The 20,737-nt window shown below is 23.6% G+C and overlaps 1 protein-coding gene across 2 annotated transcripts in view; it reads left to right on the top strand.

Annotated features, from left to right (window-relative positions):
- Nucleotides 1-2,052: 2,052 nt before the first annotated feature.
- LOC126904577 (intermembrane lipid transfer protein VPS13B) overlaps nt 2,053-20,737 on the top strand; it is a 52,661-nt gene continuing 33,976 nt past the window's right edge. The window contains exons 1-20 of one of the 2 annotated variants that reach the window (XM_050683706.1): nt 2,053-2,539; nt 2,604-2,781; nt 2,848-2,905; nt 3,983-4,179; nt 4,854-5,213; nt 6,483-6,661; nt 7,570-7,746; nt 8,392-8,524; nt 9,234-9,348; nt 10,020-10,171; nt 10,252-10,382; nt 10,445-10,642; nt 11,705-11,834; nt 11,895-12,035; nt 12,956-13,156; nt 17,597-17,783; nt 17,859-17,994; nt 19,526-19,823; nt 19,903-20,147; nt 20,208-20,364. In XM_050683706.1, coding sequence (XP_050539663.1) covers nt 2,453-2,539; nt 2,604-2,781; nt 2,848-2,905; nt 3,983-4,179; nt 4,854-5,213; nt 6,483-6,661; nt 7,570-7,746; nt 8,392-8,524; nt 9,234-9,348; nt 10,020-10,171; nt 10,252-10,382; nt 10,445-10,642; nt 11,705-11,834; nt 11,895-12,035; nt 12,956-13,156; nt 17,597-17,783; nt 17,859-17,994; nt 19,526-19,823; nt 19,903-20,147; nt 20,208-20,364 — 3,460 coding nt within the window. In that variant the 5' untranslated portion in view covers nt 2,053-2,452. Of the gene's footprint in view, nt 2,540-2,603; nt 2,782-2,847; nt 2,906-3,982; nt 4,180-4,853; nt 5,214-6,482; nt 6,662-7,569; nt 7,747-8,391; nt 8,525-9,233; nt 9,349-9,780; nt 9,961-10,019; nt 10,172-10,251; nt 10,383-10,444; nt 10,643-11,704; nt 11,835-11,894; nt 12,036-12,955; nt 13,157-17,596; nt 17,784-17,858; nt 17,995-19,525; nt 19,824-19,902; nt 20,148-20,207; nt 20,365-20,737 lie in introns of those variants that run through there. The other variant, XM_050683707.1, reaches the window with a different exon arrangement.

The raw sequence follows: 20,737 nt of genomic DNA, 5'->3' as shown, positions 1-20,737 counted from the left end.
GTCGCGTAAACTAATTGTCGAATAAGTAAAGTATTTTATTAGCTTTTCATTTTTCATCAAAATCGATGTTTGAAAATTTGTTGATAAAATAAATTACTGTTACACATTTAATAGTAAATACATCATTTTAACGCTTGCAATCATGCAGTACGTAATAACACATTACATCAACTAAGGACAGGAAATTTATCAGCTCGAGGTTTAGCTCTTTTAGTTATACTTATTGTTACCAATCAACGCTTTGATTTAATTAAAACACGTGTGCCAGAAAATATATTAGGCTCTGGCTCATGTTTGAAATAATTATTTATTATAAATAAATATAATATAGAAATAATATAGAATTGTTGAAAACTGGTAAATGCTCAACATTGTTATCCATAAGTTTAATTTACAATTATTTATTTTATTTTTTAAGTTGATGTGATCTAGGCTACTTTGTAATTTTAATTATTTCAATAGAATTATGATTTGTACAAGTATATCTTGATAAAATTTAGAAATAAAATAAAATACAAGTTTGTTCATCTTTCGTGTGTTTAATTATTTCTCTATTAAAGATATTTCTGAAACGATCTTAATTTTTTATAAACTCATAATTTAAAATGGCTTGACTTACAACATTATGGATTAAACCTATAATTACGTAAATTAGACTTTTCAAACATTTATTAGTATAATAATCTATATTTTGTATTAAGTACGTTTGAGGGTTGGGTCGATTTGGCATTGACAAAACATCGACTACTGTAAGTAGTTGCTGAACATTATTTGTGTTTAATACTATGGATCGATCGAATATTCGGAAACTATTAGTTTTAATATACTAAATAATTAAAAATAATAATACAATTTAAATTAAAATAGAGATAATTTATTTCTTAAAAAGCCTATAGCTTCTACATGGTGATCCTTTTAACACTAACCACTCGATTTCTCTTAAAATTATTTTAAGAGAAATATATAAATATACCAAAATTAATATTGGGATTTTTATATATATTTTGATTTATCAGTTATTAATTGCTTTTTTAATTCATTCTTCACTCCTTATAAAAGTAACAACATTATTGTTTTAATGGTAATACATATTTAACTAGTTTACAATACAAAAAATAATCTAATAAGAAAATGATTAGACAACAACAATTTACAGACCAGTACTTTACTGATGGTAATGTGCTGGTGTGGACGATTTTTGTCATAAGATTTATCTCGGCTGTACCCTCCCCTTCTGTCTAGGTGTAAAAATGTCTATAACTTTCGAAGTACTAGTCTTAGTAAAATATGTCCAGTCATTTTCTTAATTAGATCATTTTACATTTTATAAACTAGTTAAAAATATATGTTAATATAAATTTATAAGATATAAAGATATTTATAAAGGTTGAATTAAAAAACTAATTAATAACTGATAAATCATGAAACTATATTATTATTTTAATAGAATTAGAGTGGCTCGCGTTAAAATAATTACTCTGTGTACATAAATGTAACCACAAGACCGTGCTAAGGAGGTATTTTAACATTTTTATGAATTCTTGAGCTACATATTAATGTAGAGTATTTTGAATCAATCACTATTATCCTTTAAAAAAATGAAAAAATTTTTAATAACTTTCAAGAAAATGAATACCTTATATTTAATGAATCACCATTTATACTGTTGAGATTATGGAGTTATAATTAGCGACTATGATATAGAGTTTAATGTATTTAAAACATTTCATAGAAATTATATTAAATTTCTATTCACGGTAAATAGGAGCGCCAATGACAGTTATGCACAGATATTTTTTTTCGTATTGAAATGATTATCTATACGGGATATTTATTAAAATTTATTTGATATTTAATAAATATTATAATTTATGTATAATTTAAATATAGTTTATTTATCAATGTCGAATAACATCATCTTAAAAAAATTTTCAGTTTTAGAAGTGACCTGAATTAATTATATAGTATATAAGAATAAACCTTATCTAATCTGTGGTTTGAAGTTGTTTTGCGATAAAAAAAAATGTACTGTCATAGATAAAATAATTTTCCAGTTCAAACGCACCCCCGCTTTTATCACAGAAATGTATGTGACAAATTACGTGTAGTAATAATAAAACAATTATTTTTTATAATCATTCATTCTCTATTTAATATCTGTTTTCTATTCTATTCTTCGACTATTTACCTAGTATTTGTATTAATTCTGTGATTCTACTATCTATATTTTCATAAAAATTATATTTGTTTTTACATTAGTGTTCTTATACTCTTTTTAATAGTAAAAATTTAAATTTTTCAAAATTTAAATATTTTATCAATGTATAGATGGTATATTAAATATACTTGAATTAAATTGTGTATTTTGTTATATTTCATAATTGTGATATGACTAGAATTATAAATGTGGATCAATTTTTTCTATGCTAAATTGACATAGTATAATAGTAAAATGTTTAGAATAGAATCTTATATTACTTCAATAATTTTAAGTTATATTGAAAAATATGTTAAAAATCTTAGACGTCAAGATGCTCAGGTTTAATGATGCAAATAAAAAACTACATATATTAAAAAATTACATATGGTTATATGTTATTTAGGTATCCTTGTGGGATGGTGAAGGTATATTCCAAAACTTGGAACTTGATTTAGAGGTTTTAGAACATGAATTAAATTTACCAGTTGTTTTATTAAGTGGTCATATTAACCAATTAGTAATCCGAGTACCTTGGACTAAATTAGGATCAGAAGCTGTTAAAGTTACAATTGATACAATTGGTATAAATGTTATGAATATTTTTTTGTATAAATTTATTTCACTTTGTTAAATAATTAATTTTCTAGAATGTGTGTTAAAAATAAAAACTTCATACCAAAATAAAGTTAAAACTCCGGATAAAAGGTTTGTTAAGTAGTAAATTTTGTTATTCTTTTCTTTGTTAATATTATTAAATAATGTTTATTATAAGTAGTTCCCAACAAATTATGACATTTTCAGAATTAAAGGATTTACTAATTTAGTTTTCAATGGGGTTACAGAGGAATATTATATAAAAGACTATCTAATTTTAAGAAATTTTGAAAAGCAGTATATCCTATCATAAAATTACATTATTAAAAGTGGAAAAACAAAAAAATATTAGAGGTTATTTGAAAAATAATATCGCATATCTATTAAACATTATTTCAATGATTTTACATTTGTATACTTAGTACTGTAATTATGATTTGCTAATAGGAAAAAAATATATGACTGACAGTTAACTTGAATTATATTTTTGATCATAACTATGGTTAGGGACTGTAGGAGTTCTTTTATTTCTAATTTTTCAATTTTTCCCCTAAATATTTGATATTGGTTACTATTATACTGACCTCCATTTTACTTAGTCTACTGACACACCTTTCATACTAAAAATCTTTTTTAAAACCTTAAACCAAATTTTTTTAGCTTCTACCTTTCTTTTTTACCACAGCTTGTCTTTTTACTAATTCAGCCAATAAATTTCATAGTCTTTTTAAACAATTAGCCTCAGCTATACTATTGTTAGGTTATATTATATTTTATTTACTTTTTAAACCCAACTAATTTAAATTTATGTATATAACATAAACACTCATTAAAATAATATATTATTTCCTAACAAAAGATGATGTGTGCCTATCTAACATAACTCATCATTTGGGAATGAATTGTTCTAATTTTTTCAACAAATACCATCACAGTTTTTATCAAGTATTATATTATTGAATTTTAAGTCAAATAAAGAAATTGATGAGAAAACCTGAAGAATAATACAATGTTTAAAAAATGTATAGTCGTAACTAAAAAATGATTTAGTCTCCATTTTACCTTGAGTGTTTAATTTTTATTTCTACTGAAAAATAATAGTTAATTAAAATAAAAATAAATAAACTTGATTATTTTATGGATTATAGAAATACAATGTTTATATAATTGTATACATTTTGATTATAGAGTAAATAAAGCAGACTATGATAAAATGCCTCCTCCTTCATATGTTCAGAGTTTAATGAATAAAATATTAGGAAATCTGTCTATAACTTGTAACAATATTATTTTAAAATATATTGAAGATGATATTGTTCTTTCTATGAATATTAAATCAATAACTTTTGATTCCTGTAATGAAAACTGGATTCGTGATATAATAGGTAATATAAGTAATTTGAATTTTAGTCCAAATAGTTTGTAAAACAGGTGTTTAAACAAAAATTTTACAACATTAAATATCGTAAGGATTTATATAATGAATTACTATTTTTTAAATCATCAATTTAATAAGTTTTATAAATTAACATGCACTTAATTTACATGAAGTTCATTGAAATGTACTTTTAAATATGATTTCTTTATGGAGGGCTATAAATTAGCGTAAAATATAGTACATGAGTATTGGGTCACTTTACTAGATAGAAAACTTTTAGAGTTACAAAGAAAAACAGTTGAAAATACATAGAATATTTACTATCTTTTGTTTCATTTTAATAAATTTTTTTTCGTACATACGTGTTTTTTTTTAATTTTGTATTAAATTTGCTATTTTTAAAGTACCTTAAACTTAGGATACATTTTTCTTAATGAATAAAATAGTACTTTGAGATAAGTTTTAATTATTTTGTTTTTGGGCTACACTAATTAGATATTTATATTTTAAGTACAATTTTTGTATTAAAACTAGTTTTTCCTATTAATTTACTTGATTTTTTGGAAAACTGATTTTTAAGGCAAAAAATATTCACGGCTTTTAGCATGATAAAAAATATGAAGTAACTGTGTTATTTTATAGATTCACTGCTAGAATAATTTACTATTAAATATTTTACAGAATTGACCCCAACTCAATTAGTTCTTAGAAAAATAATTGATTTTTCTGATGTTACGATTTGCTTGGACAGAAGAAATGCTTCAGGGTGTATTGAAACATATCTAGAGCCTATATTATATAAGTGTTCTATATCAATCAGATTATATCGTTTATATCAATCATCTCATTCTGTACAGCCTTATTTAACACAAATAAGTATATTTTGCTCAAAAGTAGCACTTACTCTCACTGAACCACAGTTACCAATGTTTTTGAGATTATTGAACATTATACTTGAATTAAATGAAAATAGGTCATCAGAATCAAATAATTATGCTGATGAAGATTTATCCAAAAGAAGCTCAAGTAGTTGTAGCTCAAGTAAATACTAAACAAGTTTTTAATATTTTTTTTTTGTTCTCTTTAAATGTCAAATTCTCTTAAGATAATAATTTGCGAATTTGTTTAATGGTTTTTGTTAGTTACATATGTATTTTCATTTATCTGTCATAAAATAATTTTTAGATACACTCCTTATATTTTATAGAGGTGTCATCTTTATTTTTTTAAATGGTAATGAATATATTTAACTAGCTTATAAAATAGAAAATAATATAATTAAGAAAATTACTGGTTAATAACAAAATTTGAACTAGTAATTCGGAAGTTATTTTCATTTTTATACCTAAGAGGATAGAAGAGTATGGTTGGGAAATGATTAGTGATAAAATTAACAGCACCCACTCCTCTCCACCAATCATTACTTTAAATTGTTAATAACTTCTGAAATAGTGGTTCAAAATTTGTTATCGATCAGTCATTTTTATAATTGTGTTAGTATTTTGAAAAAATTAAACAAATATCACCTAGCAGATAAGAAGTAATGTTATATTTTTGTACATCATTAAGGGATACTATTCAGATTGTGAAATGAAGATGCTATATTTTTAAGATTGTCAATTTTCTTGTAAAAAAATCATGAAAGCAATTGTTAAAAATTTACTTTAGAAATTAATTAAATGATTTAATTTAATTTACATTCTAATTAGAATAACTTCCAAAGTCCTGGTCCAAAAGTTGTTATAAACCGATTGTTGTTATGATAAACTGATCACCTTGTATAAAGGATAGAACTGCTGCAAATAACTCTTAATATTTGTTTAAAATTTCACTATAATTTTTTTATAACAATTTTTGCATTCTTAGACTACATTAAAAGGATATTATTTATTATTTATTTGTTATAATAAAGGTAGTTTAAAAATTAATTTTTTTTACCTTTCTTTATAATTATTTTTTAAAGATTTTGAAGGGTCAATAAAAACTTTGGGATAAGTGATTATTAAATTGCAGGTATTTTAATACATATAGTGGGTATGTAGAACAATGGAATAGGTTATAAATACATACCAGTACTAGCTGTACTAATTTACACAAACTACATATTCACTTTATGCAATTAAATTATTTTTATGTCAATAAGTACTTATCCTAAAGTTGTTATCGACTCAACAAAATTTTTTATATTAAAAGTTATTAGAGTTGTTAGTTAGATGTGTTTAAACTGATATATGTAATTTAACAATTAAGTTATTATATTTTTTAAATATTTTTAGTATTCATTAAATTTAATAATAAGTATAAAATAAGTTTCAGAATCATTTTCAAATGATAATGATGGTTGGCTAGATTGGATGTGGAGTTGGGTACCCAATGTTAATTTGATCAGTGGAAATATTAGTGATATTCCTTTGACATCTAATTTACCTATAAATGGTCATACATTAAATACAGGACTATTTATAGAAACATTGTTATTTATTTTTAAAGTAAGTTTAAATACAAAACATACAGAATATTTTAGCTTTCATGTGAATCTGATAATATATTGGTATTACCATAACATATATTTTTTAAATTAACATATATTATTGATCCATCAAATTTTTGAAATATACTATAATATTAAAAAAAAATTTTATCTCGCAATTATTTTACTTTGAGAAATCGGCCATCAAAGAAAAAAATTCACAATTTTTATTAAAAATTTACTTTCTTTTCAATTAAGCAAATAATTTAACAGGTATTTAATATTTTATTGAAAAAATTTTAAAACAAAGAAATTGTGAAATTACAAATACACAAGTTTTATCCTTGCTATGTTATGACCCCACTGTGCTGGTTTTTTTTTTTTTAATATAATTTTAGTTTTCTAAAGTCTTCCATAAAAAATACCTAGTTTAGATGAACACTGGTCTCCATTTCAGTGTGTATAATTATAAAATAATTATGTACCATTGTTTTTATACATTTTAAATTGATAAATTTAATTATCTTAAGTTTGCTAAGATATACACAATATTCTAATCTAATTTTATATAATTAGGAGGTCTAATATTTAAACTAGGGCAATTAAAATTTCAAAGCTTTCTTTTTACCTCATTCATTCATTGACTAGCTTCTATAAATTTTAGATTATTAAGATAATCCAGAAATTATAATAAAGAAAGAGTAACAATATGATCCAAATATACCAACAAGATACTATTCCTTACTTGCTCTAAACACTTAATAATTTATATAGTTTGTTATACCATTTCTAATTCTTTTAATATTATTAAAAAGTTATTTCAAGATGGAATAGGTTATTAAAATGAATAATCTTTTAAAAAACTTTATTATTATATTAGTTAAATTAATAAATTGTATCTATGTACATATATAAATATTTTTTTAGATAAAATCATCTAATAAAAAAAATGACTTCCGTCCAATAATACAGTTTACCATGAATGGTATTTCTTTAGAAGGTATATCTCACCTATCAGATTGGATAAATATTCAGATGGGCATTAGTAAATGTAATGTGGAATCTCTAGGAGTTTGTACATGTGGAGCTCAAGACTGTTATACGGTTTGTTTATTATTTATGATATGTACTTATATAATATTTAGTACATTTTACATATATTTCCAAGTAAAAATGATATGTGTATCTATTAGAGTGAAATAGGGAAAACAATATATTTTTAGATAAATGCACAAGTTTTTATTTCAAATGTATGAATACATTTAATATGATAGCAACACATATAATCTTTTCAATTTACTAAATAGTTAACATCTGCTGAAAATTAATTAACATCTACATTTGTTTACATTTCCCCGCTTCACCTGTGTTATTAACAATTAATTTTACTTAAACAAATCATAAATATATTATTTTATTTAAATTTGAAGTATTAGTTATATTTTAAAATTATACAATGCCATTTATGTTACTTTAAATAATTTTAAATAAATAATTCATTCTGTTATTTGTCTTGATAGCTCCAGATCAGACTGAATTTTAATCCATCTAGCAATCTGACACGTATCATACCTGCCAGATTTAAATGTGTGTGTGAATATTAAGCTAATAATTATTTAATTATAATATATCCAAAAACATTCTTTAATTAAATAATTACTTTGACAAAAATATAAACTTGTCCAATCTTCAATTCACTCATTCAATTATGTATATTGTTTCAAAGTAAACCTTTGTCTTATATTTCAGAATACATATTTATTATCAGGTTTAATCCAGAAATCATATTTATCAAATTCATTGTTCTCTGAAAATATTACAAATAACTTTATACATGATTCAAGCATATTTTCATTTGATCATCATTTAAGTAATTACAGTGGTGAGTACTTTTAAATTACTTTAATGTTACTAATAACATTTTGCAATAATACTACTTATTGTTATTATATTACACGCATTTTGTTGTAAATTTCACTTAACTTCAAGTCCTGCACTTTTCTGTTCCTCACTAATAAGAAACAATTTTTAGTAAAATTATAGAAACAGATTCATTACCTTATTTTTATCATTAGTTTTACCAATAAATTTTTACTTAAAAGAATGAAACAAAATTGGAGAAGGAATATCTGTACCTTCTTATTTATACCTTATTTTGATCAAATTGACTTAAACATTTATTTATTTAATAGTAAAAATAGTTTTTTTTAGGTTACAATCAAGTTGACAAGTTAATTTTTTTAAAAAATGTCTAATAATTACTTCTATGATTTTTTTATAAGAAAATTGACATTTTTAAAAATATAGCATCTCAATTTAAAATCTGAATTGTATCCCTTATGCCTTTTAAGAGTGTCTACTTTATTTTTTTTTAATGGAAACACATATTTTGAATTTAATAAAATGTTTGAGTTTTTAATTTAATAGTAAATGGCATTTGAATTTTTAATATAACTTTATTTGTTAATTAAATATAAAAATATAATATAATGATATAAATTAATGCCATTTAATATNTCATCTCTCACTCTGTATATATGTATATATATATACATATTTTTTTTTATTAAACTATTTAATTAAATTTTCAGAAGCAATACTTTTAGAAAAATCTCCAGCTCTTTCAATTGATTATGTGTCTACTCAAATTTATCATTCACAACAAAATATTGTTGATGATAATGATGATGTTATGAATAATTTTTTGTAAGTTTTAAATATTTTCGTATTTATAGTACTGTGGAATATAATATCATTAACAATGTTGTTCTATAAATAATATTATTTTTTTAATTATAGTTAAAACATTTAGATTAATCTTATTCAAGTTGTTTGTTGATTTTTTACTTAAGTTAATGGAAAAAAGTTAACTGAGTAAACACAACAGCAGTGAGATTTGAGTGTGACTTTGAGTCCTTATTTAATAAATTTATCTTATCATTTACAATTGTATGTAAATATTATAATTATATTGTTGTTATAATAAATAGTTTTTGTATAATTTTTTATTTGACTTTTTTTAAAAATATATTGTAAAATTGTATTTTCTTTTTTTTATATCATCTCAATTTTTTTATTAACTAAATTAATTTAAACTGGTTTGATATATATTGAATAAACAAAAATAAAAGGGTTTTTATAGATACTTTTTTCACTAATTGTCTCAAATTTGCATATTTTTGTAAGTTTTTGTGTGGTCAAGTTATATTTTATGACAAGTCCTTGACTATGAACCAACATCAGGAGGAGTCATTTATTCCTCAAAACTTATGAGACTTAATATTACTATTAGTTAACATCATACAACTTTTAAATATTGTAATCTTATCAAAAAATTCAAATTAAAATTAAATAAAACAATATTATTTTATTTGTAGATATGAAGAGAAATGTTTACTTAGATTTGTGGCTGGACCAAGTATTATGAATATTTCTTCAGGACTTATTCATAGAATTGAGTTTATTAATAACCTAATACTTAGCTATGATTCAGTTTTGTTTACAACTCAACCTCAATCTTTACCAAAAAGTACATAATTTTTTACTATATATATATATATATTTGATTATAAATATATTAAAATAATCTTTGATTTTAATGTTGTATAGATTTATATGAAAAACAAAATAACTTACTAAAATCTAATGTTGAACTTATGGTATATCAAATAACAATATTTAATCCAGTCTTAAAAATTTATCCTGCATGCCACATTCCATTATACTCCCAAAAATATAGAGTAAGCTTAATGACTATTTTCAAACATTTATTATTATTATTTATTATTTTTTTTTTTTTTAGAAAAATCAAAAAACATGTACAATGCAGCTTGATCCACTTTTTGAAAATCCACCAGTTGCCATAATTGAGTTAAAAGTTATTGATTGTCGTATTGTTACACCTAAAAATAGATTAACTTGGTCAAACTTACCGTCTTCTGTTGTTAATGATTTATCAGAAAATATAAAATTAGAGTTAAAAAATCGAACCATCATTCGGGTATTTATATATTATGAATTAAAACAACTAAAAGAGGTTTGAACATTCAAACTTACTTCAAACACATTTGAATTTTATACTATATTTGTTAAAAAATGTTTAGATTACTTACTTAAATATTATTATCTATTTATAATTAATCAGTTGCATTTATACATTTTCTTTGGAAAGGGTGATTATTTTTTACAAAAGATACACTGTGAAATTTACCAGGAGTACATTGCATCTTGGCATCAATATTTTTTAGTTTTTAGATGCCTCAATATAGAGGTAATGAATAAAGAAAAGATCTTTTGTTTTTCAAATTGAGAGATACATTATAAAATTAGCAATTTAGTCTCTAAAATATAGATCTGATCTATGGATAACTTTATAGCAAGTTTATAATTTTGTATTGACAATTTACTTAATTATGATAGTTAAAGTAATTGTAATGATCCATAAAGAGAGGCTCTTTATAAAAACAACTCAATTGTTTTTATAGTTCACATAGATTTCACTGAGACTACATGTATACCACAAATAACACCCTTGTCAATTAATAGGTATAAAATAATATTGAAAAAATATAGTCATGTTGCACCATCAAAATGTCAAAATAATGATATCTATTATTTGTTATAATAATTAGAACCTACCTTCAGTTGCCAATGATTTTGAAATTGAGATGTGTATTTATGATAATAGAGTTGCATTGATATTTATAAATAAAATGTACATGTTTAATTTTCTTAAAGTTCAAAGGAAAATTAGTGGTGTAACTTAGCAAAAAAAATAAAGTGATACTTTAGGACTCTTAAAATTTTTTTTATAAAATTTAGAAATTTGCATTAAAAAATAGTCATTAAAACTTATAGAGGTAGTTTTTTAATTGATTAATTAGAGACACTGACTTTGAGGTTTTTAAAATTAAATATGCCAATGAGGAGTTGCTTCTTAGTTGCTTTACCTAACTAACTTTATCTAATTTTAAGTAAAAAACTAAAATAAACTACTAATGGAAAAATATCCTTAATATATAAATTTTATTTTATTGTATATTTATATTTTGATTTTTTTTAGATTAAAGAATTATTGTTGAAAATAGAACTTTTTAAATCAATTTATAGATTGGTAAAAATAAATAATATAATGTATAATATAACTTTTGATTGTTATGAACCTTATAGCTCTGATAACATTTTAGATACAGGTTATTTATCTTTATTTTTAATTTATCATATTTATATGACATTACACTTTAACTTTTTAGATATGGTAACTATTTCTACATCCAAAGAAAATTGTTTAATTATATATTACATTATAAGTTCTTTAATAATGTCAAACCATAGGCGTCTTCTACATGCTATAAATTACATTTTCACATCAACCTTAATGGTGGATGCACCAGGTAACTGAATTTCAATTTTTTTTAATAAATAATTTCTTTAAAAGATCATGTGCATGTTCAATATTTCAAAAATATTTGTTATATATGGAGGTACACTATGGAAATTACTATTCAGTTGCTTATCTTATACTGACACTATTATCTCTTTGAAAAATTATTTCAATAAGAATATTTTTTTGTAAATTAAAAAAAAATATAATTTATACATTATATATATATATACTTGTCTACAAACTATTAACTATAAATATAAAATATTAAAATAATAAGATATAATTAAAAATTATAAAAGTAATATATTATAATATTTTTAAATATAAAAAATATTCTTAAGGGGGGTAAAATGTAACATAGACTCTTTAAAAATTTAACTCTAGCTAGATGCATAAATTTTACAAAACATTTTGACTAATCTTAAAATGGATGATATCATTTGAAGGTGTGAGTAAAAAATAAAAGTTAAAAATATTGTTAAAATATGTAAAATAAATATTTTAATAAATAATATTAGAAAATAGTAGATATTTAACAGTTTTTATATAAATAATATAACAGATATATAATACAATTATAAAATTACAATATGTAATAACTGTTTTAATAGTTATAATAATAACAAATACTAATTATTAATCTCACTTATTACTTAATAAATGTATACATACTTATATGTATATTTTTAAATAATACGTATTATACAAACTTAAAAGAATCTTACCAGATTTTGATAACTATACATTCTAATTATATGTATTATAATCAATTTACCATAAAAGAATTTTTGTCATTTTAGGTAAACTTTTATTAGGGTTTGAATCACTAGCAGATTTAAATCTATTTTGGTTTCTATTATACCTGTTCTAAATTGTGTTAAACTTATTTTTATGAACCTCTTTATAATAATCAATCTTATATTTTAGGTGTTAATATATTAAAAGTGATGTTAGAGGGAATTAAAGTATTATATAAGTTGGAAAATAAAATTTCTTACACTAAGATAACACTTAATAACTGTGCTACAAAAATAATTAACCACAAAACCACAAACCATGATATTGAAGAAAGTACTGTTATATTATCAACTTTTAAAATTGAGGATAAGGATTTACCTTTTTTACAAAGTATGTATAAATGTATTTGTATTTTTGAAACATGCATGGTAAAAAAAAAAAACAATTTTTAGCTAATGTGCAATGTAATAAGCTGAAATTTAGTAATATTTATAAATTTGAACACCAAAGTATTAAAGATATATTTCTATCTATTGAATTTTATGTAAAAATTATAAAATAACCGAAATACTAATACCTTGCATAAGTAAAAATATTTCCAAAATAATATCAATGTGAACTTGAAATGCTAGTAACGAATACAATATTGATAAAATGTCACAATTCATCATGTATTAATTTAAAATAAGGTATAATAAATTTCATTGCGAAATGACCTAACAAAATGTTTTAAAAATATAATTTAAAACTGCTTGAGCAATTATTTACCATTTTATGACGGAAGATTTTATTAATATTTCAAGTATCTTAGAAAATTAATATATTTTTTTGTTCACTTAAGATAGTAATAAATATTTATTTAAAATATCATTTTCATGATTTAGTAAATATAAAAATTTAATAGTTATTAAATGATATAGTCAAACCAAACCAAACCAATATTTATGAGTTTATTGAAAAAAAAAATTTGTATTAAAATTTTTTCTAAAATATATATGTGTAAGAAGTGTTACAAAATTTCTGAAAATACAATATTAAGAAAATTGTTATATTATTTTATCCTTCATCACCTCAAAATTAGTTTTTAAACTAATTATATACATTGCATTATTAGAATTTTAGAGCTTGTGACAAATATAAACTTATTTAAGAATAATTACATAACTAGCTAATCTTTACTAGTTAATTCATTTTGGAGTCATACACTTTTAATGTTATTTCTTATAATTTTTTAAAGTGATAAAGTTTTTTTTTTAAATAGCTGAATAGACAAAGGTAGGAATTAACTATTTTAATTAGATGATGAAATAACATAGCTTATTTCAATTAGATAATAATAATTAAGATAAATTCAGAATTTAATAAGATCATGTTGTCTTTATAAACTGCAAATGTTTAAATGTTTTTCTTCTTCTTCTTCCTCGCCTTAATCCCAACCATTCGGAGTCAGTCACCCTTATCCTAAACTTCCACTTGAAATGATCTCCGACATCATCTACGCTCACATTATTTGTCCTCATATCGCATTCAATAGCTTCCCTCCATCTCTTTTTTGGTCTTTCTCTACCTCTTCTTTATTCAACATTCATTTCTATAACTGTTCTTATAGCTTCCGATTGTTCTCTCCTCATAACATGACCAAACCATCTAAATCTATTTTCTCTCATCTTATCCACGATTGACACTACACCTATACTCCTTCTTATATGCTCGTTTCTTATCCTATCTTCTCTAGTCACTTCAAACATCCATCTAAGCATTATCATCTCTGCTCTACTCTCTTATCAACCGCCCAACATTCTGAACCATACATCATAGCTTGCCTCACAACAGTTTTGTAGAATTTACCTTTCAGCCTGATTGGAATTCTTTTATCGCAAAAGACGCCAGACGCTTCTTTCCATTTCCATTTCAAACCCGCACTTAGTTCTGTGTTTTACATCCTCGTCAATACCACCGCTCTTTTGCACAACTGATCCTAAATACTTAAAACTTTCCACCTCTTCAATCACGTCCTTGACTTTTGTCACTGGTCTTCTTATTTCATCTACCCCATGTTCTTCATTGTCAAACTCGTACTCTATATACTCTATCTTACTTCTACTTATTCTTAAACCCTTTTCTTCAAAAGCTGATCCATACGTCTAGCCTTTGATTAATTTCCTCTCTATTTTCTCTTATTAACACTATATCGTCAGCAAACAACATGCACCACAGCATCTCTCCTTGTATTTCTCTAGTAATTTCATCCATCACTATAGAGAATAAGTAAGGGCTTAAAGCAGAACCTTGGTGCACTTTTACTCTTACCCGAAAACCTTCTGTTACTCCTCTTACGCTTTTTACCCTGGTACAAGTGCCATCATACATATCTTCTATTATATCAATGTACCTTTTCGGGACTCCTATTCTCATTAATGCTATTATCGTCTAATAAGATTTTATTTAAAAGTTTCTTTAACCACCTTATGCCAATACCGCCTAATATTTTCCATACTTCTACTGGCACTTCATCTGTTCCTACTGCTTTATTCTTTTTCATTGATGCCACAGCCTCCTATACCTCTTTCTCACTAATTAAATCTACCAGTCCTTCATTCCACAAAATATCCTCAATATCTCTTTTGGGTACTCCTCATTCAGTAATTTTTCAAAATACTCTCTCCACTTTTTTTTACATCATTACTCAAGAGAACCTTTTTATCAATACTTTTTATACAACTTATAAAATGATATTCTTTAAACATTTTCTCTTTTACTTTTGCAAGTTTATAGATTTCTTTCTAGCCTTCCTTTGTTCCTAGCCTATCATACAACTCATCATAACTTTTAAACTTCGCCTTACTTACTGTACACTTGGCTTCTTTGCACAAGCATTTATACTCCATCCAATCTTCTCTCCTTTGCTCTTCTGCCATACTTTGAATTGCTTTATCTTACTTTCTATGATTTTTTGAATGTCCTCATCCTACCATCACGTTTTCTTGTTTCCTGGCATTCTACTCCTACTCTCATCAACAATCTCCTTTTCAGTATTCTTTACACAACTAGCAAATCCATTCCACACATCATTTATGTTTCCCTAGACATTCCACACCATCCTCTTTTTTACTGTCTTTACAAACTCTTTTTCATTTTCCCCTTTTAATTTCCACCACAGGATTGTGGTCCATAGGCACTTATTACATTCAGCACTTTTCTCGAATATTAATTTTACGACCATAATTCTGTCACTTTTCCTAGCTACTTCTACTACTTTACTTTTCATCTCCTCATCTATTATTATCCCTACATCATTCTTTGTACTACACTTATCTGAATATATTATTTTATAACCGTCACCTATTTCCCTTGATTTCTCTCCTTTCCACTTAGTTTCCTGCACACAACAAATGTTAACTTTTCTCCTCTTTGATTCTTCTACCAGTTAATGTTCCAATATTCCAAGTGCCTATTCTTACTTTGTATCTATCTTTCTCCCTTATACACAGTCTAGAGTTAAGTGGTGATATCCCTACACCATTGACACTACAAGTGTTGGGTAGACCTGTACACATGACTGGTGAAACAGCTACCGCACAAGTTGTCCGGCTGGTATCAAACACTATCCCTTATCCACAGGGAAAACCGCAAATGTTTAAATAAAAAAAAAATCGAATAGAAATTCAATTACTTATCAAGGTCTCTAATAAAGTGGGGTAATATTTAATTTTTCCCTACCCTAAATAAGATTTATATAACAACAATAATAATGTTTTGAATTTTTTCAGGAGTTGAGATTTTTAAACTTGGGGGCTAAGTTCCTGTAATTTAACTAGTATTGCTCATTATAAATTAAGAAACAAGAAGAAAAAAAATTTGTGAATCTCTTACTGATATTTTGGTTTATTTTAAAAAAACAACTGTAGTTTTAAAGATATAACAGTGCAACCAAAACTAAAATGTTTAAAACGATGTTAGACTGCATAGCATATTAAAACAGTTTTGTCACTAATATTTTTAAGTTAAGTTTCATCTTAACTTGAGTTAATTATTTGCAATAATTTACCCCATTTTTCCAAATAGACTATTACTTTTCATATGTTTAGTGTTTAAATATTATGATTAGGCTAAAAAAATGTGTACTATAATTATTCTTTAAATGTGTTATTTTTTAATCAATTTTTTCAATGCATTAAAAAATGTCCAACTTTAAATACTAATTTCAATTATTAAATTTATTATGAAAAAAGGCACTGTTCTTTACCTTATACTTTAAGATAGTTGGGTAACCAATAGACTCAACTATCTTAAAGTATATATAGTTATCAAAACCTCCTTATAGGTGAGAATTTTTGGTTTTATTGATCCTGTAAACATTTTTAAATCTTTAAATTTTCATATTTTGAATTTCCAAATATTTTAATCATGTATTTTTGAGACTATTATGTATTGGAAATAGTCTCCTAACTTATTGTTTCTCAATATTGTGATATCCAAAAAGGCACTTGCTAATTATTTAGGGTTACCAAAAATTTTATTATCCATTTAAGAAATTACTAATGCAAAAAAGTTTAAAAGCACTATCCTAGTTTATTGTCAATTAATATTTGACAAATATCAATTATACAATAATATTATAATAAATTTAATTACAATACTAACACATTTTTTTTTTCATTTATGTATCAAACATTGTCTGATTTGGTTTACACTTCATTAATATTTATATTATTTGATATTTTATCAATTTTAATGATAAATCTACATAGGTACTAAAATCTAAATAAAAATTTTAATGAGACAACTTCTAGGTAATTAAAATAATATTAAAATATTTCAAATGTTTAGTTATTTTTCAAAATCCTCATGAAAGTGTTATTACTTCTGCAATTCCATTAATATTTTTGAAAATTGGTCAACTGGATATGAATTTTGATCCATTATTTTTTGATTGGTTAATTTACATGCCAAAAAAGAGTATAAAAAAAGAAATTTTTAAGAAAACATCGTCAGCTTCTGATTTAGCATTTTTTAGGTAAGTTGATATAATATTCTAAATTAAAAAAAAAAAAAAAAAAAGTTTCACTGAAATTATATTAATATTTTTTAGTGTTTCGAGTAGAAAAATATCTGAAACTAGTATTAACAGTGATCATAGAATGAAAACACCTAAAACTTCTATTCAAAGTAGTATTTCTGAGAATGTATCTTTTCAGTCTGCTAAATATCTACATATAAAAAGCAAGGTAATCAATTGTAATTACACAATTTAAAAAAGTTGTATTGTATAAAAAATTTAGTTTATAGAAAATACTTACAAATATATTAGGATAGTAAGGTTGAAAATTTATTATTATGGAAAATATACCACATATTAATACTTCTAAGCATAAAGATTGTTAATAATATATAGTTAATTTCTACAAGAGAGTTAAAATAAAAGTATAATAATTGGCATTTTTAGCTACGATGCAAAGCTGAGGAAGTATTAATTTTATTCTGATGTGTTTTTTTTTGGGTCTGTTACTTTTTTTCTCCGCTCTCACTAAACCGATTTCTTTCAATGATACATCAAGAGATCATAAATTATATCAGTCAAAGACATTACCCTCGAAAATTGAAAAAATTTCCCCCATTCCAGTAAATGGATGAAATCTCCAAAGAATTACAAATTTAAAAATCGCTAATTTTCGACATTTTTTCAATTTTTTTTACTTAAAACTGCCATAACTTTTTTAAAAATGACCTAATCAATATAATTTTTTTTTATTGATACATCAGGTATTTACCTATCATTTTGTGTATTTTTTTTTATAAATCTGACTTTACCACAATGGGGATTCAAAATGACAACTTTTGAAAGTGTTCTGGAAATACTGACATTTTTATATGTATCTTAAATTAAAGCTTATGTAATACACTTTATTATGGGAAAAAAAATCGGACTTCATTTTGTTTTCATCGTGAAAATGGCTACCATATGCTATTTTTGTGTTAAAATTCTCGATTTTATATTTTACATTTTTAACTTTATGTTTCTATAACTTTTTGAAAAATGTATAGATCAATACAATTTTTTTATGAAAAATACTATTTATATATATCTTTTATTGGACATACTTTTTTTTAAATTGGACCATTTCCATTTATACAGAGGGGGTTCAAAATATAAAAATGCGTATAGAAAGTAGAATGTTTTCAACTTATTTTTTATTAAAATATATTTATTGACTATTCATACATAACCTAATAATCAAATATAAATATTTGTTATATTAATTAGAAGGATTTAGTTATTATTTAGTCCATATGCGAAACTCTAATTGTAGATTTAAAATCGGCCAAATATAGGTTTAGAAAAGTTTCTGATAAAAATTCCTTGTAAACCTGTAGCAAATTTATTTATAAATAATAAACAATTTTTTTTTTTTAAATATTGCATAAAGACCTTCAACTTTTATATACGTTTGCTATAAAATTAATAACTACTTTATAATTTTTTATAATTTCTCCGTAAAAATTACAATACTAATTTATTAAATATCAATTTCATACTATATTTAATTGCTATAATAAATATTTATACATATATTACACTTATAAATCATAAAACTTGTAATCAGAATATAAATAAGGAAATAGGAAATCATGTTGCTTTAGGAATAATCCATCAATTTTTTAAAATTAAACACTACAAATTTATACATTATACTATGCATAGTTCATAAATAGAAAAATATATTAACTATAATCAATTTTCATATTTTATTTATTTAGTCAAAAGAAATGGGTATTGTTCATTTATACAATAAATGGAAATCATTAATAATGATTGCTGACGCATCAAAAATTACGCTGTATTTTCCCAGTAAAACATTATCTACAATAGAAAAAAATTCTAGCAGTAAAAATCATGAATTGTATCATTTACTTCAAAAAGCCATAAATATTGGAGATGAGTTAGTTGTGCTCAGGGTAATGTCTATATCATTGAAGTGTGCAATCCTTAAACAACAAGTTGAACAATATTTAAATATGTGTCCAATAAAATGTCCTGAAAATATTTGGTCAAATGGTAATTTTTTTAAATTTATATTATTTATTTTTGTTTTATGCAATTCTTATTACAGATTTTGTTTAATTATTATAATTAGATGGTGTATATTTTCCATGGCAAATGAATTTATGTAACTTAGAGATGTTTACTGTACATAATTCTTATGAACTACCATTTAATAAATCACAACAAAAAATACAACTTCTTCAACCATTTAATGCTCAGTGTACTTTGGCTATAACCATACAATATCATAATAATAACCCGGAATTGTTAAAAAGTCTTGCAGCTTGTATTCATTGTGATTCTGATCCTATTCTACTGAATATTTCAGAACACCAAGTAAAGACTAAATTTGGTAGATTAATTAGCTCAAATTATGAACTTTTTTATATTTTTTAGGTCTGTCTAATTTCTTATTTATGTAAAAACATATTAAATGTTTATAAAGCAATTTGTTCAAATATTCAAAATGCAACTCTCTTTAATTATTCAGTAGCACATGAAATGTCATCTATACTAGAAAATGAGACAGTTGAAAATAAATTACTTTCTCCAGGTAGCTTGGAATAATTATATAGTTTATCTATTTCCAACATTTTCATACATTGAATGCTTGTAACTTAATAAAAATTTATCCGAAAGTTGTTATCAACCAATCAACATTTTTTGTAAGAAAACCAGTTCAGTGGAATCGCAACACAATTATTATACATTTATCATAAAAACACTTCAGTACAAATCTATTAAATGATATAATAATTGTGTATTTGAAACTACATAATTTCTATGTTTTAATATATTACTCAAATGCTTGTTAAATTATTTGCTTAATTTAAGATAAAGTTTGCTTTTTTAGCTTCGATGCGAAGCTGAGAAGGTATTGGTTTTAATGAGATGTGTGTTTTTTTTTTTTTTTTTTTTTTTTTTTT

The sequence above is a fragment of the Daktulosphaira vitifoliae genome, unplaced genomic scaffold (genome assembly GCF_025091365.1).
Source record: "Daktulosphaira vitifoliae isolate Bord-2020 unplaced genomic scaffold, ASM2509136v1 Scaffold_4, whole genome shotgun sequence".
Classification (NCBI taxonomy): domain Eukaryota; kingdom Metazoa; phylum Arthropoda; class Insecta; order Hemiptera; family Phylloxeridae; genus Daktulosphaira; species Daktulosphaira vitifoliae.
Note: the sequence above shows the minus strand (reverse complement) of the source record. Positions and strands in the feature narration are given on the sequence as shown.